At 42.2% G+C, this 25,635-nt stretch overlaps 1 protein-coding gene across 5 annotated transcripts; it reads right to left on the bottom strand.

Moving 5' to 3' along the window:
• Nucleotides 1-357: 357 nt before the first annotated feature.
• LOC123803397 (lipocalin Can f 6.0101-like) lies at nucleotides 358-25,606 on the bottom strand. Of its 5 annotated transcripts, XM_045814804.2 has the most exons (9): nucleotides 20,462-25,606; nucleotides 11,741-11,796; nucleotides 8,853-9,196; nucleotides 8,356-8,492; nucleotides 7,556-7,629; nucleotides 6,771-6,881; nucleotides 6,314-6,415; nucleotides 6,114-6,159; nucleotides 4,912-5,193 (listed from the first exon to the last, which is right to left on the bottom strand). In XM_045814804.2, the coding sequence occupies exons 3-9, from the start codon at nucleotides 9,108-9,110 to the stop codon at nucleotides 5,184-5,186; spliced, it is 738 nt and encodes a 245-aa protein (XP_045670760.2). In that variant the 5' UTR covers nucleotides 9,111-9,196; nucleotides 11,741-11,796; nucleotides 20,462-25,606; the 3' UTR covers nucleotides 4,912-5,183. The 5 variants fall into 5 exon arrangements, with proteins under 5 accessions (XP_087725592.1, XP_045670760.2, XP_087725590.1 ...); XM_087869466.1 differs by lacking the exon at nucleotides 4,912-5,193 and adding an exon at nucleotides 358-779 and having other exon boundaries at nucleotides 8,853-11,796; XM_087869464.1 differs by having other exon boundaries at nucleotides 8,853-11,796.
• Nucleotides 25,607-25,635: the final 29 nt, after the last annotated feature.

Here is a 25,635-nt window from a genome sequence, read left to right as displayed (position 1 = left end):
TATAGGTCTATTGGTTAGAAGAATGGATTTGGAGGGGGTAACATTTTGCTTAATTGGGGTTGAAAATTAGTGTTCTAATATGTTCTTAGCTCACGGGCTATAAAAAAATAGGCAGATGGAAGGATTTGGCCCATGGGCCATGGTTTGCTAACCCCTGGTATAGACAGCATGGTTTCAACATTTAAAGTGGTCCTGAGGTTTGGCTAACGTTATAGGGAGAGAAAAAAAGGGAGAGAGAGAGACGTGTAAGCATTAGAAGACATGCATTGACATTATTTGCAGATAATATGACCATACACCTAGACAATCAACAGAATCCATAAAGCATTAGAACTGATTTTACTGTAACTAATGAAAAAATGTCATCAAGCTTGCTAAGGAGCTTAACTTACAAAAATCAGTAACATTTCTCTAGACCCAGCAAAAACGCATGATAACAACTAGTGGTTACAAAAACCAAAAACCAGAACAGACAGTCAAAGCATACAGGACTCAACAACCAAGAATACACGAGAAGATTACTAAAGGGAAAACTTTAAAACTCTAAAAAAAAGACATAGAAGATGATCTGAATAAATCGACAGACTTGGGGCTCGCTTTGTTTTGGCCCAGTGAGCCCCATGTCAGTCTTCGGACCTTCGAAACTTGCGCCGTGGTGATTTGTTACAAGAGAAAATCCGTCCGGGACCCATGTCTCCTGTCCAGCTGGATGCCGAAATAGGGTTTCCTCACTGTATTTTGATGCAGGAGCGGAGTCTCCTTGCATATATCTTTAACTCCTGGAAGGAAACGTGGCATATATGATCTACTGAATAATCCTAGTTTGTGTTTGTCTGCATTTGAAATATGTTCAGGGGTGCTCTTTGTAGCAAATTATTTCCGTTCCTCAACTCAATTTGTTTTCAGACCCTAAGAATATGTGGATGGGCAGTGAGGTGAGAGTAGGGTGATAAGAAACTAATTTAAAAAAAAACAACTTAGAATTTATGTATCACGGTGGAGAATCGCTGGTGGGACTTGGCTGTGAGCTCAGCCCTCCAGTTCCTGAACAGAGTGTATCGAGAAGCAGTTGCTTAGCTCCGGGTGGTGGCCGATTCCGCCACCTTTCATACGATCCCTGATTCCATTAGATATTCTAGAAAACGTTTAAGTAGGTTTGAAAACGCGACATCTTTCTCTCTGTGCGTCTTTTCGGTGAAATAATCTGGGCTGACATCAGCGAGATGGTGGAAGAGGCGGTGTGAGCCCTCGTCCCCTAACAGAGACACCTATTTCGCCACCACTCATGGGCGAGGATCCCTTTGTGGGAGCTGGGAAGTACAACTGGGAGGGTCCAGCAGCCAGATGGAGCAAAATACTCCCAGACTAGAAGCACTGAAGAAAGTTAAATGAATAGTTTCACTTCACCTGTGTCACCCCTCTCCCTGGGTGGCACAGAGCTGACGTCTCTGGGAGCTCATAAGAAAGCAGAATTTAAGTGAGGGTCACGGCTTCTCTACCCCAAAGTGAAGCAGTTGGAAGCAGTGGCTGTGACGTGGCCGTCTAGTCTTAGTAGGACGTAAGTAGCATGTAAGGGCTGTGTTGTAAAAGGTCGCAAGCCTGCTGGCAAAGAAATGATTAAGGGCCCACCCCACCCAAATCCATTGTTTCCGATGGGCTCAAAGCAGCCACCTTTAAATTAAGAAAGGGAGATGGGGTGGCCAGGGCATAAATGCCAATCTAGAAAATCGCCGAGTTTCCAGGCGTAAATCTATGCCTAAGTAAGATTTTGGGGGATCTGGTTATCAATATAGGAAAAGTCAAGAGCTAAAGGCATAAGCCTACTGAGTATTTGAAGAATTTGCATTGCCAAAAGAAATTTAGGACTGGCCTATAGCAAAAGCATGTGACTCTTTAATCCACAAAATAGTCTCTCCAAGCTTTGACAAGCAGAACGCGGGTGTGGCTGGCGGTGCAATGGACGAGGAAGAACCCCCCAGGGCCAGGGACCACAGAGGGCAGTGGGCATAAGACCATATTTCCACCACATTCTCTTTTCTCTCACTTCCTGCAACTCAGGTTGACCACACGGATGAGGACGATGTCTTAGGGTTGGAGAAACAAGATAGGAAGAACGGAATTGCCAGCCAACTTGGAACGCTCGCTTTAGATTGTTCATGGGAGAGTGAAATTAATTCTATCTTCATTCAACCACACTGGATATGGTAGAGTCCCCCTTTTGTTTTTTTTAATAGCAGGCAAGCTAGATAAACTAATGAAATGTCCCAAACTGAGATACTGATCCTTCCCCACTACACTGGTTTCTCCAGCTGACTGGAGGAAATGGCAATTCCATCCTCCTAGCTGCCCAGGCCAAACTCCTTGGAGGCGTCCTGTGTCCTAGCCCCCGAGGATACACAGCATTAAGCCAGACCCGACACCTGTGATTTAGCTTGGCGCCTCCCAGAATTCCAGGCAGCACATGCATGGAGTGGGTCCGGGTTCTAGTCCTAAAAAGGTTAATATTCTTCAACCAAAGATCACCAGGAACATACTGGAGTTGAACAAGCTGGGTTTATTATTACAGGGAGGAAGAGCGCTCCCCATGGGGAGCCATGAGTGTCTCAGTAAGAGAAGGTTAGGAAGAACCTACTACAGGATTTGGGGAAGATCTGGGAAGCTCTAGATTGGGTGCTGTCAGAAAGCAGGGGCAAGTCCGATTGGTTATCTTAATAAATCTTACCTGTAAGGAGTGGAGACGAGCATGAGGGTAAAGAAGTAGAATTCAGTCGTTTTAGCAGAGAGAGGGGGCATATTTGCACAATGCCCTTGTTTTTTTTTTTTTTTATCTCAGAGTGACGCTGTCTAATGTTGATTTTTTATGAGATTGTTTATGTCTAATAATGGTCTAGCTGTGAGCATCGGGCCAGCTTGTGATAACACTGAAGCCTAGCAGTGGGAGTCACGATGGTTCTAGAATAGCAGGGACTGTTTTTCCTTCCCAAACGGGTGGTGGTATCTCCTTTGCAGGCCACAGGCAGTCAGCTTCCTTCTGTGACCCCACTGGCCATTGTGCCACTTGCACCCAACCCTGCATGAGTGACCCAGCTCTGTACTTGGAACCCAGAGGACGGTGCTGCTCTGGCTTGTTTACCCACATCATTTCTTTCTTTCCCTTCCTTTCCCTTCCCTTTCCAGAAAGACTGCTCTGCTTCTGATCTACGGACATCTTCACTCCTTGCTTTCCAGTATTCTGAACATTTCTTGACTCATTTGCATAAAGGGGCTGGAGTTGGAGGGTAGGTTTCAGTGTGAGCTCAAGCTGCCATCTTGACCTGAGAACAACAGAGGGTCTTTCTCTGCATGCTTCTTGGCTGACAGGTGGCACTAACCAGCCATCTCCTGTCATCATTGTGGCCCTCCTTGCATTGTTATTGTTGGTAATGTCTTCAGTGTTCTCAAGGGTATGTTAAACCATGCCTCTCTGGGTATCAGCTGTTCTATCCCGTAAGTGCTAACAATTAAAAATGAGGGGTTCTATGGGTCACCTGGATGGCTCAGTTGGTTAAGTCTCGGGCTCAGGTCATGATCCCAGGGTCCTGGGATTGAGCCCCACATTGGGCTCCCTGCTCGGTGGGGAGTCTGCTTCTCTCTCTCCCTCTGCCCCTCCCCCCAACTCTTGCTCTCTTTCTCTCTTGCTCTCTCTCTCTCTCAAATAAACAAATAAAATCTTTTTTAAAAAATGAGGGGTCCTAGGGGCCCCTGGGTGGTTCAGTCAGTTAAGCATTTGACTCTTGATTTCAGCTCAGGTCGTGATCTCAGGGTCATGGGATCGACCCTCAGGTTGGGCTCCATGCTCAGTGGGGAGCTGGCTTGAAAGTCTCTCTCCCTCTGCCCCCCTTAAATAAATAAATAAGTAAATAAATAAATAAATAATTTTTTTTTTAAATGAGGGATCCTGGATTTTCTCGAGATCTGGCATCAGGGACATGACTACTCCATCTGATGGACTTGTTGCATCACATCTGAAAATAATGTAACATTATGTGTCAACTATACTTAAAAAAAAAATGAGTGATCTCAGCCTGACTGGTTGGCTTTCTACATAGCCTTTTGCCATATTTCAGCCAATCAGACCAAATGCTTAAGTCCGGAGCAATAAGTCTGAGCCTAACTTCTTCTTCTGACCTGGAGGCAGAGTAAGATGTGGGGAGTGCCACATGCCTCCAAAGCCTTCCCTCGTTACCCTTATGTCCATAATGACCTAGTCATTCCTTTTGTAGGACAACGCCCCACCCAGGTCTTGCTCTGCCCCAACTCCCATGTGTAACTTTTACACTGTTGCTAAAGGATTATAAATGGGGAAGAATCTTTAATTTCCCTTTCCCCAAAGCCTGTAAGCTCCCCAAAGAAGAGGCTGAAAGCATTTTGCCTCCTTAATGCCTCCTGACCGTACCAAGTGCAGACTGCTGAAGGTAAGGATTGCTCACCCTTAATGGAACCTCACTCAATATGTTCACAGAAGATGACTGTAGGGATTAAAGGCGCTTTTCCAAGAGAATGGGAGGACACCAACCATCTCCTAGGATGAATGACATGGAGAAGCTGAAAAATGGGGACAGGTCCTGAACCCTGTTGAGCCAGTACCAGGCTCTGCAGCATCTGTCTCTCAGCACTCCACTGAAAAAGAGAATTCTAGCATGGGGCAAACTCTGGGCAGGTTTCTCTTAACAGGTCACTAAGAAACAGGCAAATCAAAGGGCAAGCAGCACTCACAGGGACAGAGAGTTATAGCAGAGGAAGGAGAAACTCAGGGATGATTCTGAGAAGCTAGAGAAGGATTATGGGTTCAGAGCCAGGGAGGTTCCCCCCCCCCCCATTCACTTGTTGTCAGCCCCACATTGCTCTATACACAAAGACAAACCACAGGACTGCAAGACTAATGATTTATTGACCAAGGAGAGGAAGGTCTTATTCATGGTAGAGTTCTCCTGCGTATGGCAAAGGGAGTTGGAAGTTAGGAGACAATCTTTAATTCTCGGTTGGTCGTTGAGTTTTCCTAGATAATTAGGGAAGATCCTGAAGACCCAGACAGAGATAATGCTTTCACAAGTGATAATGATGGAAATCAGGTCACAGAACTTGTTACTAGATGGCGTGGGGACCATGGAAGGGAAGATCCTGGAGCCCAGATGAGGAAGCATTCACTCAGCACTAAATCAGCAGATGAAAAAGAGAACACAGAAATGTATTACGCACTTCTTGGATTGAATTGAGAGCAAAAAAGAATTTCTATTATAGAGACAAATGGTGAGGAAGGAGATGTCAACCTGTATTCTAACCTATGTCATTTGCCAAAATAGGGGAGGGAGGGCAATGAGTAAATGCCTTTTTTTTTTTCCCTGTTGCTGATCTCATCTTAATATTCCCCAAACTGAATCTATGACAAAAAGAAAGGAAGCAGTGAGGGACACAAGGCTTCTTTCTGTCATCTTCAGCACTAGAAGTTTTGAAGAGTTTTTGATAAACGGAGAGACAATGGCAAAGCCATAGCTACCTTTTATTAAATGCTTACTTTATGCAAGCCACATTAGCTGAATGAAGCTCTACAATAAATCTAAGATAGGAAACTGATGAGAAAAGTCAGAGTCTATTTTCCTGCTTAGAGGACAAATGGACATTCAGACGGTGCTATTTCCAATGAGAAGTTAAGGACGTGTGGAGATCAAAGGAAGAAATGTTTGCCATAAATTGGAGGGTGAGATGGCCTTCTGGGCATGGAAGATAGACCATGAACACAGAAATGGCTATGTGTATGAATAATGAGTATGAAACTCACACCCTATTACTCTTACCCTATTTCAAATGTTTAAGTCTTAACGATTTTTAGCACATCATCAATTACTGAGGCCTTTCACCAACATCATGTCCACACATGTGATTGCTTAGGTCATCTGTTCAAAAGCACGTGATAGGAATGAGTCCTGAACCCAGCTCCTCCGACTCCACATCTCAAGCTCTCCCCACAAAGCTTCCTTACCGAATTATTTTCATTGTCATCTTTGGACACAAACCCCTAATGCTTCTGGAAGGTACTCATCCCTGGGCCACCCTCTCCACCAGAAATCACCAACCTGGAGCCCTGGGCCTCTTCACTCCCTCGGGCCTGGAGACAGCGATCTGTAGAGACAAAGCATATGCACACGCCAGCCCCAGCTCACTCCCCAGGGTAGGACAAAGGAGACCAATCAGTTAGGGGTGTTGCGTTCTCTTGTTTTTTCCCTTCAGTAACATGGGAATTTAGGGAGGGAAAACCAAAAATAGCCGAACTTACCAACTTCTGTCAGGTCGAAGATGTTTTCCTTAACAATTCCATGTTTTTGGCAATATTCCACAAAATTTTTCTTGACTTCTTCACTCGTGTCTGGTTCTCGGGCTGTGGGGAGAGTGACAGGAACTATTGTATCTTGAGTATGTCACTGAGGCTCATGAGGGGGTGGCTCCAGATGGATGGGAAAATGAACAGCACTGATTGGGTGCTTAGGTGGAAGTCTTGGGGATGGGTTATAACCTGTCTTGAATTTGACATCTTAAGGATATGCTTCTGGCACCATGAGAGAGGTTACCATTTTCCCATCACCGAGCTTGAGGGATTACCAAAGGTGAGCATCTGTCTTCAGGGGAGCAGAGACATTCCAGGATAAAATTGGGAGGACCACTTTGTCTCCAGGCTCACCTTCCTTTCGCCCCCTCCCCACCCCAAGATGAGTGTCAGAGTGAAAATACTCTACCATAGAGCTCTATCAGTTGGAATGAGTCCTTCTCGTTGAAATTCACAAGATGAAATATAATGTAGTCAGTGTAGTCTGTTTCAACTATCCTAAATACATTGTATCCATCATCTGTGGAGGAAACAGAACACAGCTCAGAGCTTGTTCGGTCCACGGGAAGCAAGGGAAACCCTTTACTTAGTCTCACCCACAAAACAGATTCAAGTGCATATGGTGGAAGAGAGAGAGCGTGCTATCTAATGCCTTCATTTACGTCTCCCGGGGCTTCGTGAGGCAACATCCCAAGGGATACTGGTACAATGACTACAAGTGGTAAAAAAATTCAGCCATAGCGGCAACTTATGCTCTATCACCCTCCCTGAGACTCACCTACCTCCCTTGACCGTCTCTGCCAACCATGTGTCTCTGTCCTCTCTACAAGCCCCACTGGCATCCATATCCAGGGCTGTATCCCGAGCAATGTGCTGTGGCAATGGCCCACCAGACATCATCAGAAAGTGCGCGGGGAATGAGAAGCTGCCCTTGCTCTTGTTTTTCTGCGAATTTCCTTTCCTTGCTGGAGGTACCTATAACCAAACTGCCTTCTTTATCTGATGGCATTATGTGCCAGGCATTGGCTTTTATACCTAAGATTCTTCCAGATTCAGGATATTATCTATTAGATGGCCCCCATTATATCATGTGCATAAACACTGATCAGGAATTGGTCAAGATCCTGAAGATACTGGGGTTTAGTAAATTCTTGGAGTTGGAAGTCAAATTTAGAAAGACTTTCATATACTTACACTCAACACTATAGTCACCATCCTTTTCTGTTTTGTCAGAAAGCAGAGCAAGTTCAGTACACTTTCCATCCACTCTGTAAAACAGAAGAAGCTGATGTCCCAGAGATATTGACGGGTTAGGCTCCCTCACACTCTACCTATGACTTTCTATTCCACTTAACTGTTGAACACTTTGGGGGTGCAGTTTCCAAAGAGCTTTTATTTACATTATTTCACTTTAGGTGATACTTCAAGAATGAGTCAATGACTTCTATCACTGTTCTTCTGCCGCTATTTCCCACTATTACTACAACCACCTGGCTAGATAATTAGCCGAGGGCTCACCAGGGGCCAACCTCTCAGATAAGTGCTCTACAAACATCACCTCACTCAGTCCTTGCAAAACACCACGAGGGAATTATTATCATCCTCTTTACCCAAGGGAAAACTGGGGTGGAAAGAGATGAAGTTTCTTGGTCATACAGCTAGTAAGAGAGAGGTTCAAGAGAGAGAGAGGCTGCCAATTCCAAATCCTGTGCTCCAAACCTATGTCACACTCCTTATGATTCTGAAACCCTCCACCCCTTACCTCCTCTACTCCGGTTTTAGTTTATTTCTGTCATGATTCTTGTCTCTGAATCTAGAAAAGGCCCAGGTTCTCCAGGTCCTGGATCAGTGTCAGATAATGGGCTCTGATTTTGAATACAGACCCAGGGTGTATGTGTGCACCTGTGTGCATATGCGTGCGCTCGCACACAGAGTTCTAACACCATATTCAGACTCTCATGTTTCCTTTCCCAAGTGAAAAAGGCCACACTTACTTTATATGCATGTTAAAGAACAGAGAAGAGTTGCTCAGGACTTCAATGTGATTCACAAAAACCCTCATGCTACCATTTTCTTCTATCTTTTCCCTGACATCGGAGGCCAAGAGAACAGAATACCAATATCCTGAAATCTGCAATAAATCAGTAAAATGATTGGGTGAGAAAAGAAGAAAGGGAACAACACCACAGGATCACACGTCTCCGTGAACCCTGGCTTGTGGGCCGGGACTCATAAGTGACATGAACGTGGAATTAGACCTCAGGTCAATTGGCGCCACATCTAGGGCTCTTTCCACTGCCCCTCCAAGGAGAATAGAGGACCCCAAACATTGTCATCTTTTCACATGGAACAACTGCTCTTAGTGGAAAGTCTGAAACCACCCCTTTGTCTAGTATGTCAAAGGAACCCCGTCCTCCGGTAGGGCCACATTGCCTCAGAATCCTCCAAACCAACCCCAAGGTCTGAAGCTACTACACTTTACCGACTCTACCTTTGAAATATCGAAGTTTCTTCTCACAACATCGTTTCCTTCCTCGTGGGCACAGACTAGAATCAGCCCCAAACACAGCACCAGCAGCTTCATCTTGGCAGGGGATGGCACCGTCTTCCCCACAGTCACTGAGAGGGAGTCTCTCCCTGCTGGTGGCTCCACTCTCCAATCCTCTGTTTTTATATCTGGTCCGGATCTAGTTTTTTCATCCAGGGGACACCACCTTTCCTCCTCCCACTCCGTGAAATGGTCTGTCATTCACTGGTGTGAGGCCAAGGATTGTTCTGCCCTTTTGAAACTTGGCAATCTCGTCTCTTTTAGATCTCCTTGGTGGCCTTAGATTTCTCAAAACACATACGCAAGAAAAATAGTGGGAAAAAAAAGAGCTGCCTTTTGGAACCAGATTTAACTGTGGCTCTGGCTTGGAATCAGAAAGGCAATTATGTGTGGTGGGAATGGACTATAACTGGGAAGTGGAGTGTGCAGGGGACCTATATTCCACCACTTGCGTGGTGCACAGAATTGGGCATGCCACTCCATTATTATTAATTTCAGAAGCAAAGCAACTGTCTCTACCAAAGATGATAGTACCTTTCACAAAATGTTAAAATAGAGTTGATCAAAATAGGATGGAATAAAATAATGACATATGGTTTCTGATATTCAGTATATTTTAATTTCTTTTCCTTATTCTCTGAACCACTGTGGTTTCCCCTTTCCCCCACAATGAATGGACAAAGTATTTAATCCCTGCGTATATATCACCAAACCATAGGCCTCGTAAGAGAGATGGAGAAGTACAAAATGTCATCTCTTCCTTCAAGTAACCTTCAATGGAGTTGGGGAAATGCTTCATCTACTCGATGAAAACTTTACTCTACCAGTATATGAAATAACCCAACTGAGTGGGACTAAGTCCAAACCATTGTAGGTCAGAAAAGGGGTGACACTGGGGAGGTGGTATCACATAGAAAGGGCTTAAGAACATGGCTTTGGAATTAATGTAGATCTGGGCTTCCTTCTTATCTCTGCCATTTTGAAGCCATGAGGACAGACTTAACTTCTCTGAGCCTTAGTTTCCTTTAAATGTGCCTCATAGATTACTGTAGGGATTCAATGGGATGGTATATGTAGAACCCTCAGCATAATGTCTGGCACATGGTGGTCAGAGAATTATTCCTGGAGAAGGTGGGACTTGGTATAGGTCTTGAAAGTCAGGGAGTGTATAAAGATGTGGAGGGCATGTGGGAAGAGCATTGCAGGTGAGTACGATCCCGTGCCCCCAGCTGGGGCTTGTTAAAAGCTGTGGTTCGTTTCTGCCTTGTGTCTTGTCCCTTTCTGCACCACCCCCCAAACAGAAAGAGGTGAGTGTCATGGAAGAGCTGGGCACAAGGCAGTGAACCTAGGAATTGTGGCATTCTATCTGCAGCTTTACAGAGTCACTCCAGGAACACCTGGGTGGCTCAGTTGGTTAAGGTCCCATTCTTGATTTTGGCTCAGGTCATGATCTCAGGGTTCTGAGATCAAGCCCTGTGTCGGCTCTGCCCTCAGTGCAGAGTCTACTTGAAATTCTCTCTCCTTCTCCCTCCCTCTCCCGCTGTGTGTGCGCTCTCTCTCAAATAAATAAATAAATCTTAAAAAAAAAAAGTCCCTCCAGCCCCTGTGACCATTCCTTATATCTGCTCAACCAGTATCTAGGCACTGGTATTTTGAGGTCTATATAACTTTAGCCATTATGGGCTCTGAGTCTTCCTGCCCCTTAGATGAAAGAACTGACCTTGACTTGGTGGCAAAGGCTGTGTATTTTATTCCCTCCATTTGATTAACCAAAATCAACATCCCAGTAGGCACTTTTTGCTAGAAATTGGCAAATAGATTTCAAAATTTTTAAATTTATATGAAAATGCAAAGGGTCTAGAATAGCCAAGACAAATTTGAAAATGATGAACAAGTTGGAAAATTAACATTACTCTATTTCAAGATTTTTAAATAAAGCTACCATAACAAAGACCGTGTCATATTAGCATAATCAACACATACACGAATGACTGATTTTTGACAAAGGGTGTGATGGTTTCAACAAGTGATGCTAGAAAAATTGGCTATCCATGCGGTGAGATGAATTTCAATCCTTACATCATATACAAAAATTAACTCAAAATGGATCATAGACATAAATTGAAAACCTAAAACTACAAAACTTTTCAAGGAGAATAGAGGGGAAAATCTCTGACCCTACGTTAGGCAAAGATTTTCTAGATATAATACAAAGCGTGAGTCATAAGAGAGCAATTTCATAAATAGGATATCATCAAAATTAAGCAGTTTTGTTCTTCAAAAGTCACAAAAGAATGAAAGAGACAATTTGGGAGAAAATACTTGTAAAATAAATAAATAAATAAATAAATAAATAAATAAATAAATAAACAAACAAACACATACATATATGTTTTACATACATATTTATGTAATATATATTATTAAAAATAAAATGATATTTTATATTATGGGTTCTGGCACAATCCCATGATTGTGGCCTCTGCTGCTGTATTGGGAAGCTAGTCTTTGCACCTTCCCTTTTATGAGATCAGCTGACTAGGGTCCTGATTCTTGTTAAGGGTAGCCTGTCATTCCAGGGCTGAACTGCCTAGGCCCCAAATATCTACCGATCTTTTATGACCAGAGAGCTAATATTCAATCATATAGCCACATTTCAAACATGAAACCTGAATCCAAACTGCTATATTACAGTCAAGTTGCTTCAGCAAATTTTATATTTAAGGCTTTTAGGCTTCATCAAACTTAGGAACAATCTGGTAACCAAAGAAAGAAGGTCTTGTTCAAAGTCACATTTGTTCAAGGATGGGGTTGTGCCAGAATCCACTTACCAAGGCAAATAGTTGTAATGAGGATGCGGCAGTACAAATATCATCTGTCCAAGGGCCTGATACATAAAAAAAATATTTTAATGTCAGAAATAGAGTAAGAACTCAGTGTTAGATAACTGCTTTACAAATATCCTTTCCTATAATCCTCATAAGAGCTTTATATGATAGGGATTATCCTGTTTTGCAGAGGTAGGAACTAAGATTCAGAGAGGTTAAGTAAACCGACCAAGATCACACAGCCAGTCTGTGGGAGAAGCCATATTTGAACCCAAGACTGTCTGACCCCAGAGCCCCTACTCTTATCACTTCACTTGTCGAAGATCAAAGCTTGATGTTTCTGACGTGAAGGACAAATGCTTTAGACCCTCAGACGCACCTGCCGGGTAGTTATGACTGAAGAAGCCGCATGTCGATTTCTCAGAAATGTGGAACCGTGGGTGTGGCTGTCAAGAGTCTAACCGGGTGAAGGGCAAGTAACAACTCTTTAGTAAACAGATATCTGATAGCTGAATGGGTGGACGGGTGATATGGAGAGATTGTTCTTCTCATAAGGAATGTGGAGATACTTCTATACCAAAAAGGAAAAACTCTTCCCTTCCATTCATGGCTTCAAGTTCAGAACCTGGTCACCAACACATTAGGACTTCCTCACTCAACACCAAATACAAGGCATTTTATAAGTGACCCAAGAGAAGGGTGACAGTCTACCAGGTGGTTGAGAAATGACTGGCCTACATCATGACTCAGCATGTGGGTAAGGGGTTTATGGAATCCATATATGAATGGATAATAATTCATTCATAGCCAGGCAACTCGATTGAAATGAATTGGCTGACTGGAAATGGACTTAGTGACCTTGTCTTCAGTCATACTCTTAATTAATTGAACAGATCACTCACTGAGAAAGCCAGTGGGAACATCCAAGCCATGTTACATAAACCAAGATGTTGTCAGTGCCAAGAAGAATAGGAAGAAACACAAGCTTATTTAATTCATGTGCCAGAATGGAAGTGTTTCTTGGTCCCTAACACCCCGGGTGATTATACATTCTTTTGATACCAACTCAAATCCAGTTCTAAAATATCCACTCCCTTTACGGATGAAAGGTTTCTTGGAGCTAACAACATACCATCTGTGTCAGCTGGGTCCTCTGGAAAACAGATACTGAGACAGAGTTGGGGTGTAAAAGGCTTATCCGGGAGTAACATTTGTGAAAGGAAAAAGGAGGAGGCAAGGTTACAGAAGGATTAGGAAAAGATGATGTAGATGCAACAGAAGTTTCCGTCAGCCCAGTGGGCAGCTCCGAAGAACGCTAGAGGAGTCCTGCGTCAGGCAGAAATTGGATAGACCCTTGTACCACAGTCGTGTTCAGTCACTGGCTGGAGCCACCTCAGGAAAACCAGTACCTCAGCTCAAGAACGGAGGTAAATCTGAACAGTGAAGGCTGTCAGCTAACCGCACTCCTCATACCTCAGCCATGAGCCCTTTCTTGGAGGGAGAATCTGAGTAATACATCTCTATGTCTGGCACGCCATCCTAGTATCCAGAAATAAGGAGTCTCCTCAAAAGAGTCCACAGCTCTCTTTCCACATAGGGTAGAAGCAATGGTAAAAGCAGAACTCTTTACCTTCTTTTCTTTGGGGGGGGCGGGGGTTCCTTTTTTTTAATTTAAATTCAATTTCTAATGTCAAGTTTCTACCACAGCACGAGGGCTCCCTGTAGGTCAGAAAACCAAGAATCCCAGTGATTATTGCCTCCAGATCCACTCATCAAAATTCAGCAAGTACTTACGCGCATATGGCCCCAAGCTACCCAGAGGACCGTCTTTCCATTGAAAAGATAATAGTGACTTTGGAGTCAGAAAAACCTGGATTCAAATTCTGACTACAATGAACCCCTGTGAGCTTCCCTTTCCTCAAAGAGCTTTTGCGAAGATAACATGAAAAGGTTTAGAAAGTGTTAGAATGCAATAGGTTCCCAAAAAATATTAGTCCTTGCACTCTCTTCCTCTCCTCTTCTGAGGTTAGAGACCATGTTTGGTATTTCTTGTGAACTCCACTCTACCCCTCCCCCTTGGTCCCCCACACCAGCCAGGTTCTAGTAGAACGCCTGGACTCTGCATAGCAAGTTTTCAATAAATCTTCACTGACTGTGTTATATATGTCTCACCTATGACTTAGGCAAGTTCATTCCCTTCTCTGGCCTCAATTTCCCCGGGATAAAAATGAAAAGATTCCGTGGTTCATAACTACGGAGGGCACTAGTCCTGCGAGGTTTTGGAAATGAGGGAGGGGGTAATGGCATTTTTGGTTTTTGCAGTGACTGGTAAGTGCTACTGACATTTGGTGTCCAGGATCCAGGGATGCCAACCCTTCTACCACACCTAGGCTGGTCCCCCGTGGTGGAACTGTTTCATCAACACATCCATAGTGCCCCCATTAGAAAGCATTGAATGATCTCTCTAGGGCTTGGCAAATCTCACCTTCTGACACCAAATTGATGCTTCTCTGGTGTGTGTGTGTGTGTGTGTGTGTGTGTGTGTGTGTGTGTGTGTGTTTTCAAAGGATGGACCATCACAGCTGCACTACAAAGGCCTGTTTTGCTTAAAGAAGGTATTTTTGTTTCCAAACATTTCAGCAATTCCCAGATTATTCCGGAAGAGCCGGAAGTACAGCAAGGCACAGTGTGGCCCCCTGGTGGTCATCCAGAGGACCGCGCTGCGTCCCCGCCCTACTGCTGGTGCTCCCGACCCGCTGTAACAGCCTCTTGCCGGCTTCCTTTCATCCTGCGTGCATTGTGAGGTTTCTGCCCTGGGGAGTATTAAATGGTTGCTTATTTTTGTCATATGCATACATACAAATATAATTTGCACCTATCAGCTGAAGAGTCTCAGCAGACTACAGAACTGGTTCACATTACGGTCTGAAAATTGGGAAGTCTGTTATTTTGACAAATTTGAGAAATCTAGCAAAAGCTCTTGGCTCTCATCTTCATCTCGTTGATTTCCATTCACAACTTAACCCTAGTCCTAACCAATTTTCTACAAAGCTTCCAGAGCAAACTTATAAAGACGGTAATGAGATCACTTTACTCCACCGTTCTCCCCATCTGTTGACCCCTCCAAGCCCAGCCTCATGTCTGAGTCCGCTCCCTCTTCCACTGGTCCGCTATTCCCTGAACACGTGGAGCTTGTTGCCGGCTCGTGACCTGAGCGATTGTTACTTCTTCTGCCTAAAACACGTTCTCCTAACTCGTTGCAAGGCTGGTTCTCCCCAGAGTCACTATCTAGCCCTGCTTTATTTTCCTCCATAGCACATAGTCCCTGCAATTTTATTATATATTTATTTTGTTGCTTGCTTATTGTCTATCTCTCTGAATAGAATATACACTCTGGAGAATAGGGATTTTGTGTGCTTGTTTCCTGCTGTGTCTCAATGCCCAGGACAGCACCTGGCATGAAGCCAGAGTTCAATGTGACAAAAAAAGAATAAAGGAATGGTAAGACACTGGCTATGCGGCATTTCAAAAATCCTACTTTGGATGTTTCATGCCAGAGTGTTGTTTTGTTTTGTTTTTTTTAACATGTTTGTTTAATTTCTAAGAAGGAGCCAAAAGCACTGTGGGAATAAAAGATCTACTTCTAGGGGTGCCTGGGTGGCTCAGTCAGTTAAGCGTCTGCCTTCAGCTCAGGTCATGATCCCAGAGTCCTGGGATGGAGCCACGCATCCATCAGGCTCCCTGCTCAGCGGGAAGCCCACTTCTCCCTCTCCCGCTCCCCCTGCTGGTGTTCCCTCTCTTGCTGTGTCTCTCTCTGTCCAATATAGAAATAAAAATCTTTAAAAAAGAAAGAAAGAAAGAAAGAAAGAAAGAAAGAAAGAAAGAAAGAAAGAAAGAAAGAAAGAAAGAAAGAAAGAAAGAGAGAGAGAATAAAAGAAAATCTACTTCCATCTTAATTCTGGAGATATGTAAGTAAACTAAATCACACCAGTGACAAAATAAATCAATTCTGGGAACTGAGTAGACAATGCTTAATACTTTTACAAACATTTTACTAACGTTTCTTAAAAGAGGAAAACAATCAAAGACCACAGATAATTATGCATCGAAAATAACAGAAATATTAATACAGTCTCCCCCAGATGGTTCAAACTGGATCATTTCTCGGTGTCCAGTCTTTTCTCTCCCCCAGATGGGAATCATCACAGCCACCTTGCCCAGTGTGTATTGGGGGAAAGAAGCACTCAGGATCCCTCTGGTTTTCTTTTTTACAGGATGCACTCAACAGCATTCACAAGCCTCAGCCTCCTGGTGCCCAAAGGGGAGGACTTTTGCATTGCCTCCGTCACCCTTGCTGCAGGGTGAGCCTGAGGCTGTTGCTCAGCAGGGGCAGGACTTGGAGAGAAGAGCCAGACACAGCAAGCTGAAGGTAAGGAGATCAAGTGCAAGCTGGAATCTACTGGGCACGGCTGCATCTGTCTGCCCATCACCTAATCGGACTACAATGACCTTCAGAGAGTCATGGCCATTGCTTCACTTCCAAATTTCCTGCACGCTCTTCTTTTGGCTAACTCCAACTAGAACTACACAGGGAAAGCATTGCTGTCAAATACAGTTCTCAGGGTAACCAAGCTGACAGAACACAAGCCACTATATGGTCACGAAGACCATTCTTAGGAGGTGAGTCCTGAGCTGAGACCCAAAGGATGGGAATGTATCAACCCCAGAAAGCATCGGGCAAGAGCTTTCAGGCAGAGGGAACAGTATGTGCAAAGCTGTAGCTTATGTAAAGAACAGAAAACAGACCAGGGTGGCTGGATCGGAAGGAGGGGGGGGGAAGGGTATGAAACAAAGTGAAGCTAGAAATAGGGAATGGCCAGATGATGCTGGGCTTTATTTTGTTTTTTAAAAATATTTTATTTATTGATTTGTCAGAGAGAGAGAGACAGCGTGAGCACAAGCAGGTGGAGTGGTAGGCAGAGGGAGAAGCAGACTCCCTACCGAGCAGGGTACCTGACGTGGGGCTTAATTCCAGGACCCTGAGCTCATGACCTGAACCGAAGGCAGGCGCCTTAACTGACTGAGCCACCCAGGCGGCCCACAGTGGGCTTTATAAGGGCAGGAGTTTGTATTTTATCTCAAGTACAACTCATCGAAGGGTTTTAAGCAGGGAAGTGACATGATTAGACTTGAGTTTTCAAAGATGACACTGGCACTGTGAGCTAGACTGCACCGCAGCGGGACGAGAGGAGCACTAGTGAACGCCCTCGCACATCTGTGTGTGTGTTTCTGTAATCTGGATTTCTAACAGGAGGAATCTCTCGGTCAAGAGGTAAGCACATTTTACCTTTAGATACGAATCCAAATTGCTTAAATATCACCTCCTTGCAGGGCCCTCTAGGACCCTGCCACCTAGGTATGCCGACCTCCAATCTTTACTTTTTGGCACCCCATTTACTTTCTTCTTAGCAGGTGACAATGATATATAAGATCTTGTGTTTATGTTATCATCTGTTTTTCTCATGAAGGCAGGACTTCGTCTTATTCCCCATTTGACTTAGTGCTTAGGACAGTGCCTGGCACAGTAAGTGAAGATTTACTGACTAGATAATGGCCCTCCAAAAACCCTGCACAGACTTATACTTTCAGCAACACTATATGAAAGTCTGGTTTCCGGGGCGCCTGGGTGGTGCAGTCGTTAAGCGTCTGCCTTCGGCTCAGGGCGTGATCCCGGCGTTCTGGGATCGAGCCCCACATCAGGCTCCTCTGCTATGAGCCTGCTTCTTCCTCTCCCACTTCCCCTGCTTGTGTTCCCTCTCTCGCTGGCTGTCTCTATCAAATAAATAAATAAAATCTTTTAAAAAAACAGAAAAGAAAAGAAAGTCTGGTTTCCAAATTCCTCAACCAGGAAAGGATATTACTACTTTTTTTGGCAGGGAGAGGAGGCAAATCTAAATGACATTTTGATATTTTGGTTGTTTCTTTACATTTTAAAATTAAAACTACAGTGACGTATCTCTAGAAACCAATGAGAACGGCAAACCCTGGAAGAATTCTCATACGTTGTTGGTGGAATGTAAAATGACACAGTAGATTTATACAACGGTGAATGAAAAGATCCAAAATTAAGGAACATCACAAACTTAAATTTGAGAACACTGGAGGAGAAGAAAAAAACCTAAGAGTTCACAACAACAAAAGGTCACATGCAAAATCAGATGGCATTCTTAACAAAAACACTAGAAACTCAAAGATGATGGCAAAATAACTTCCAACTCGTGAAAGAAAGGGATTTTTAACCCAGGGTTTACAAAATCCAGCCAAACTATCAGTCAAATGTAGGAATAGGATCAACACTGTTTCACCTATGAAAAATTGAACATATTCACTTCCATGAATCCTTGATCGAGAATTTTCTGGAGGAAGAGAGTCACAAAATGAGGAAGGAAGTAAAGAAAAAAACGATGTGGACACGGGATGGTACACAAGAGAAGCAAAGGGAGACCTGCGGATAATGGGAAAGGAACATTCTAAGACAAGAGCAAGTACCTGACTGGAGAGGGGGAAGAGCGCCAGGATTGTGTCTCCGAGTTTAAAAGAAGGAGGAGGGGGGGGGGGTGAGGAGGAGGACGATAAAAAGGAAGAGGAGGAAGAAAAGGAATAATTAAAAGGCAATTTACATTTCCATCACATAATGAATACATAAAATAAAACTACAAAACAGTAAGTAACTCTAAGAAAAATGGACGTTTCTGGAAGAAAAGATGTGTAATAACATTACACCACAAAGTTCCAGTATAAGTCATGCTGAGAAGGACCAAATAAGGTAAAGCCGTCAGCGCAGCCACCTGTCGGGAAGCCTGCGCGCCTAGCCTGATATTCATGTTCTGCGGACGCAAGTAGCCCTGGACCCGCTGGATTCTCACCCCCCTGGGAGCGGGCGCACAGCCACCAGCCCCGTGGTGCACCTGGCTCAGTGGGTAGTTGATGCATGTTCAGCTCCGCACTCGGGCAGCAGGGATTGATCTGTAAACCGACAGATGGATCAAATGTATCGGGCTGTGCACGTGATTCTGAGCAGGGCTCGTTTTGCGGGAGGGCAACCCATTGGGACAATGGAGCGGGTGCAGGATATTCGCACAATATGTATGTCTGCCATTCCTCGCTTTTCATTTGGATATGATGTTCCCCAAGTCCCATGAACAGGCAATTGCAGTGGACCCACAGTGTGTAGAAAGGAACTCAGTGAGACTCAAGAAAGGTTAAGTGTGTTGTAAGTACAGGTGCTGACGGCCAGAAAGAGGCTGAGCTTTCTGCTCCAATGAGAAACTCGTTTCCATCTCAGCATGAAGGCAGTGGTGTTGTAAGAAATACAAACGGTACCAAGGAACCACATCTTGCCCTTTTGCTTTAGAGATACATCCCTGCATTTACTGAGGCTGAAAATTATGACAAAGACAGGAAAGAAAATGTGGCATAACACGGAGTTTCTTTTCTCGTGGTCCTTACTCATCAGGAAGCTGGAGGGAGAGAGCGTTGGTGGAGCGTGCACATGTCAAGAAAGGGTGTAAAAAGTGAGTTCGTTTTGTATGGCATTTTTCTACTGTCCTGGGAGAATGAAACGCATGTGCATACATGAATTACAAAACCCAACTGGCTTAATTTTGGTGATTCTACATATGTGTTGAATGCTGTTTATTACATTTAAAGCCGACATTGCACTACAGGAAGATGAAAAGGAAAAGTTATGCTAATAATTGATAGTGAAGACCGGAGAAGGGGAAAAAAAAAACAAACCTATTTTATTGTTGTACCTTTCAGGGCACATTTTTCTTCTTTTTTTGCACAAGGATTCCTGACTTTTCATTTTGCACTGGGGCCCACAAATTAGGTAGCCAGCCCTGCTTCTGAGGTCCAGTCCCCTTGAATTTTTCATTAATGTCTTCTTGTTTCCTTCTCCCTCCCCACTTTGCCTCAATTACATTAACTAGTGGTTGTCTAATTTTTCCCCATTTTTTCCAAAGAATGAGGATTCTAACTTATTTGCTAGTTCTACTGCCTTTCTATTTTACACAGCACTAATATCTACTTTTATTTTTATTCTGTCCTTTCTTTGTTTTATCTTGATGTTTTTATGGGCTTTTTGAGATGGGAATTTAATTAATCTCTGTTTTCTCCCATTCTAATTGACACGCCCTACAGTCTAAATTCTGACTCCCTATCCACTGCCACGCTAGCAGAAATCTCCACGGCCCTGGGGTTCCGTGTTAAAATGAGAGGCAAAATCTTTTTCCAGGGGGCCAATCGACAGTTATAAAAAGGCACGGTCCTGGGAGGTTGCAGTTGAGGCTGGTGGCCGGCTAGGCGGAGACAAAGCACGCGGGAGTGCGGCCACTCCTTCCGGCGCGACCCGAAGGGGGTCTAATTAGTTGTCCACCAGACTTCCAGAACGACTTTAGCCCCCCCACCCGCTCTTTTCCGTCCCTCTCCCCCACGGGGCCCTCGCCAAGCCCTGGAAGTGGGCCAAAGAGACCAGTCGAGATACCTCTGCGGGCGCCGGGAAGAAAATGGGGATCCAGAAAAGAACACGAGGCGGGGCAACATGCTCAACTGAAAGGAGACTGAGGCCACCAGAGCAGGACAGCAGGAGGGCCTGCGATCAGCTCTGCGGTGTGCCCGTGAGCACGTGTGCACGTGAGCGCGTGTGCGAGTGCGTCCACTTACCGGGTCCTCTGTCTCTGGCGAGGAGGATGAGGGGCCTCCGAGGCCGAGCACTTGGTGGCGGGATTGCAGGAAGGTGGGACCGGTTTCAAGGTCTTGTGGGCTTAAATGAAGTCATCCAGGGCTTGGCACAGGCGCCCAAGGGAGCAGGGAATGGGCAACCAGAGCCCGGGTCAAAGAGGAAATCACAAGAAAATTAGGAAATGTTCAGGTCAGTTAAATGACAATAAAGACGCGTCATATCAAAATCTGTGGGGTGCAGCTAAGGCAGCGTTTAGAAGAAAGTTTGTAATTTTAAATACTTATCTTTTTATGAAAGAAGTCTAAAAATCAGCGCCCCAACGTTTCACCGTATGAGGCTTGTAGAAGGGCAAAGTAAACCCAAAATAAATAAAGGAGGTGGGTGCTGCCTGAGGGCTCCACCGCTCCCCTTCTTTGGCCCCCTCGTGCCGCCCTGTTGGGGTGCTGGCCAGGACACATCCTCTCTGGAGGCAGGGGTGGGTGGGCGCATGGCATGCTGGTGGGTTAGAGGGCGTCCTGCCTGGGCACACTGGGATAGTTCAATTAAAGCCCCAGTCCCACAGGACGGTGGTTTCTACCAATAGGATCTTTTCAACTGGGGCTCTTTTCACTTTGAGAGGAGTAAAATGGAGAGGCACCCAAAGCAACTCTCTCGAACCCTCCCGGCTCAGGCCTTCCTCACCAATTTCTCTCAGTGTGGTTAAACATTGATTTTTAAAAGACAACTTAGGTGAGACGCACAAGCTTTAACACTTCGTCAAGTAGCCAGTCTCCTTTTGGAGAACTGCAAAATGGGGCAAAAAGCAAAAAGACTTTATAGCATAAAGAACAAGGAAGAGACAAATAAAAAATATCTAATTGGCTGGGGCCACATAGACAATCTTGTTTCAGGTAAGAAGGCCCAGAGTTGGCTTGGCGTTTGGGGGTTGGCTGACGGAATAAACTGCATTTCTGTCAAATGGAGCATTTACAGGGACATGAACATTATCTAAATTTTTTGCTGAAGAGCCCCAGGAGCAGCTCCATGTTGGGTCTAGAAAGTTATTTCAACAGTGCTCCAAAGGAGAATGCTGCAGGGAAGGTTATCAGGGCACACACCTCCGATTCAGATATAACTAGAAAAAAAAAACAAAAACAAAAACCAAAAACAAAACAAACCCAGAAGAATCTAGTATTCCAGAAACTCTAGAAAATGAAAGGAAAGCAAGTATATCATATTTCAAGAATCAAAGAGGAAGGAAGAATATTGATTTATCTTCCACTGGTGACGATGCCTCCTCAAATTGCTCCAATAAGGTTCAAGAGACAAAATTAACAAAGACACAGTGGTTATATTTTCTGAGTCATCTAGAGATGAAGGCTGCCAGTGCCTTCCTACCAGAGCAAGTAGAAATAATATTTCAGAATAGGAAATTCAATGTCTTTGATGAAATGGCAAAATTCCTTCAAAAATACAACTTAGCAAATCTTTCACAGTATTAAACAGAGAACCTGAATTTGAATGATATATTAGAGCACTGGGTAACTGTGGATGAGTCCGTTAACTTTAGCACTTTAATTTCTTATACTATTTAATTTAGCAACCAACAAGTGTTTGTTCTCCTTCCTGTATATCTAATCTCAAAGGTGTAACCTTTAGTAAGGGTCCTTCACTGCTATCACGGTTACATTTAATCTTGTTCCTATGTTTCAGGTTTATTCTTTTACAATCTTTTTTCCCCTAAAGCAATGTTGTTTGCTTTTTCCATTTTTTTGGTAATGATTTGGAGAATGATGCCATAATTCTATCAGCGGTTATAATAAAACTTTTTCAAAACTCTTCCTAAATTTGTGTAAAGTTTACCCAGTTGTGATTGTGCATTTCAAGAAAACTTCAGACTCCTGTCTCACAGAAAACTATCACAAAATGGCATTCACTTACTCCTCCCTTCTGAAATTTAATTTTATGTATGTTATGAGGTAATTATTTTCCCAAATAAATAGCCATTCAACTCAACATCATTTAATGACTAGTCCATTTTTTCCCCTACCATTTTGGGATGCTACTGTTACCATAAACTAAATTCTCATATATTTTTCTGTTTTCTATTCTCCAGATCCAATGGTTTCATCTGCAGTGTACCAACTATTTTGTTTCCTACAGACGACTATTAGAATTTCTTGGAGGGCAAGCCCCATATGTTGTTCCTAATTTTTAACATTCTTTTAGTTATTCAAATATATTTAGTGTGCTAAATTTTATTTTAATATCCCATTGAATGACAAGGATGATGAGACAATTAAATGTGGGAAATAGTCTTTTCAACAAAGGTGCTGGGATAACTGAATATCCACATGCAGAAGAATAATGCTGGACTCTTACCTCACACCATATACAAAAAGTTACCTCAAAATGGATCATAGACCTAATAAGCACTAAAACTATTAAACTTTTGGAAGAAAATACATAACTCTTCAACTTTGGGTTACACCAAAGGGACAAACAATAAAAGAAAAAAATAGGTAAGCTGGACTACATCAAAATTAAGACCTTTCTGCTTTAAAGAACATCAAAGAAAACCCACAGAATGGGAAAAAATATTTGTAAATTATATATGTAAAGGTTAATATCCAGTATAAAGAACTCTTACAACTCAATAATAAAAAGACAGTAATCTAATTTAAAATGGACAAAGGATCTGAACAGATATTTCTCCAAAGAAAATATACATCTATATTTATTAAAATATTTATGAAAAATATACCTATTGTATATTTGTGGAAATATTTATGAAAATATACACATATTTTTACAGAGAAAACAAGTGTTGGTGAGGATGTGGAAAAATAAGAACTCTTGCATGTTGCTGGTGGGTTTGTAAAATCGTGTAGCTGCTTCAGAAAATAATCTGACATTTCCTCAAAAAGGTAAACATAGAGTTAACTTGTGACTCAACAGTTTCACTCCCAGGTATATACCCAAGGGAACTGAAAACATGTCCACACAAAAATTTATACAAGTGTTCACAGCAGCATTATTCACAATAACCAAAAAGTGGAAACAACTGAAATGACCATCAACTGATGAATGGAGAACAAAATCTGGTAGATCCATACAATGGAGTCTTATTTCACCATAACAAGAAACAAAGTACTGATACTTGTTACAACTTGGATGAACCTTGAAAATATTAATGCTAAGTGAAAGAAGCCACAAAAGGCCACATATTCTGTTATTTCACTGATATGAAAAGGCTAGAGTAGACAAATCCACAAAAAGAGAGTAGATGAGTGATGACCAGAGGCTGGAGGTAGGACAAAAGGGAATTACTGCTAATGGGTATGGGGTTTCTTTATGAGGTGATGAAAATGTTCTGAAATTAGATAGTGGTGATGTTACCACAAGTCTGAATATGCTAACAACCACTGAATGGTAATTTAAAAGGGTGAAATTTTTGGTGTGAGAATTATCTCAATAAAACTGTTCTTTTTAAGAATTCCATTGATTTTATTTAAATTTACAAATCAAAGATAAATTTGAAACAAATAGATCTCTTTATACTATTTTTCCAAATATGTTTCTTCATTTATTACATTATTCTGTGTTCTTCTGGAAAGATTTGTCCTATAAACATCTCTTGATTTTCTTATTCCTGGTATTTTTAGATTTTTTGTCAATATCGTGACTGTCACTTTTTTCCACATTTTCTATTTTTCTACTTAAGATAGCTTTTTACTTACGCACTGTTGATAAATTATGTATCTCCACTTTACTAGTTCTACTAGATTTTCTAGTCACCAAACATACCATCTCAAATGATGTTAGTTCTTTCAAATATTACTAGCTCATTTTTTTTTTCTCTTACTAAATTATCTGGGACCTTCAGAACAATGCTAATAGTATTGACATCAAACATCATTTCTCATTCCTGTTTCTGGTAAGAATGCTTCTGGCTATTCACAATGTTTACATAGGTTTCTGATAAATAGCCTTTATCAGCTAAAGTAAGTTTCCTTCTGTCCCTAATTTTAAAAAAACACCAATCCCTGTAGAACTTTGCCAAATATTTTTATATCATCTGTTAAGTATATTCTCTTTATTAATGTACATTTCTACTTTTGAACTAGTTTGGAAGTCCTATGATAAATCTCAGTATCGATTTTACAAACCTGCTAGATTTGACTTGTTAGTCGTTGAATTAGAAATTTAACTTCCCTTTTATGTACATTTACATTCCTTTTCTTATAGATGTTGTTTTTTCCTTTTTTCCCATTGTCCTACTTGCTAGAATTTGTCTATTGGCTTATCAAACATATTTTTGTTCCTATTTCATTAATGTGTACTTTTATATTTATTAATGCATTTTTTATTTTCTTTGGTTTTATATAATTATTCTATTTCCCTTTTTTGGTAATGTAATACTTAATTTATGCCCTAATTTTATTATTTTCTAATAACTGTCTTTTTTTCTCTTTGGACTTATCCTTTAACACAAAAGTTACTTACAAAATTATTCTGTAATTTCTAAATAATTTTGTGGTGCTATTTTTACTTGTTCATGTCTACTTTTATCTCATTGTGGTTTTAAAAAAATGGGAAGGGCTTGAATATTTCCCTTGGGGGGAATTTGTTGAGATTTTCTTTGTAGCCATATTTTTTAATGGACCATATATATACACATATATAAAAATATATGTATATATATTTTAATGTATACATTTTTTAATAGACCATGTATATATTTTTTCCAGTATTCATGGAATATTTTTTAATGGACTATATATGACGTGCTTTGGCAAAAAACTATATATATATATTCCATTAAAAATATTCCATGAATACTGGAAAATAATGCAAATTTCTCTGTGGGGGAAAGTATTCTCTTATATGGCTATTAGACAAACTTATTAATTTAAAAAAACTCAAACCCACTAAAAAGGTGTTTAACAGTGAAGAATAACATGAGAATTACTAAAAGGATAAAAGATGATATATAAACAATTTTCATCATCCCACTAAAACTTTTGTGTACCTGAAAAGCCTTTATTTTAAGCAAATATATACATTTGTAATAAATTATTTCTAAAAATAATTTTCTAAATATGTTTTTAAGAACAAACCAGTTTGGGGATAATCCCATTATAACTTTTTATCTGAATGATAACACATTTTCAGG

Source organism: Ursus americanus, chromosome 18, assembly GCF_024610735.1.
Source record: "Ursus americanus isolate L20-20 chromosome 18, mUrsAme1.1.p, whole genome shotgun sequence".
NCBI classification, from domain to species: Eukaryota; Metazoa; Chordata; class Mammalia; order Carnivora; family Ursidae; genus Ursus; species Ursus americanus.
The sequence above is the reverse complement of the archived record's forward strand: the minus strand, read 5'-3'. Positions and strand labels throughout refer to the sequence as shown.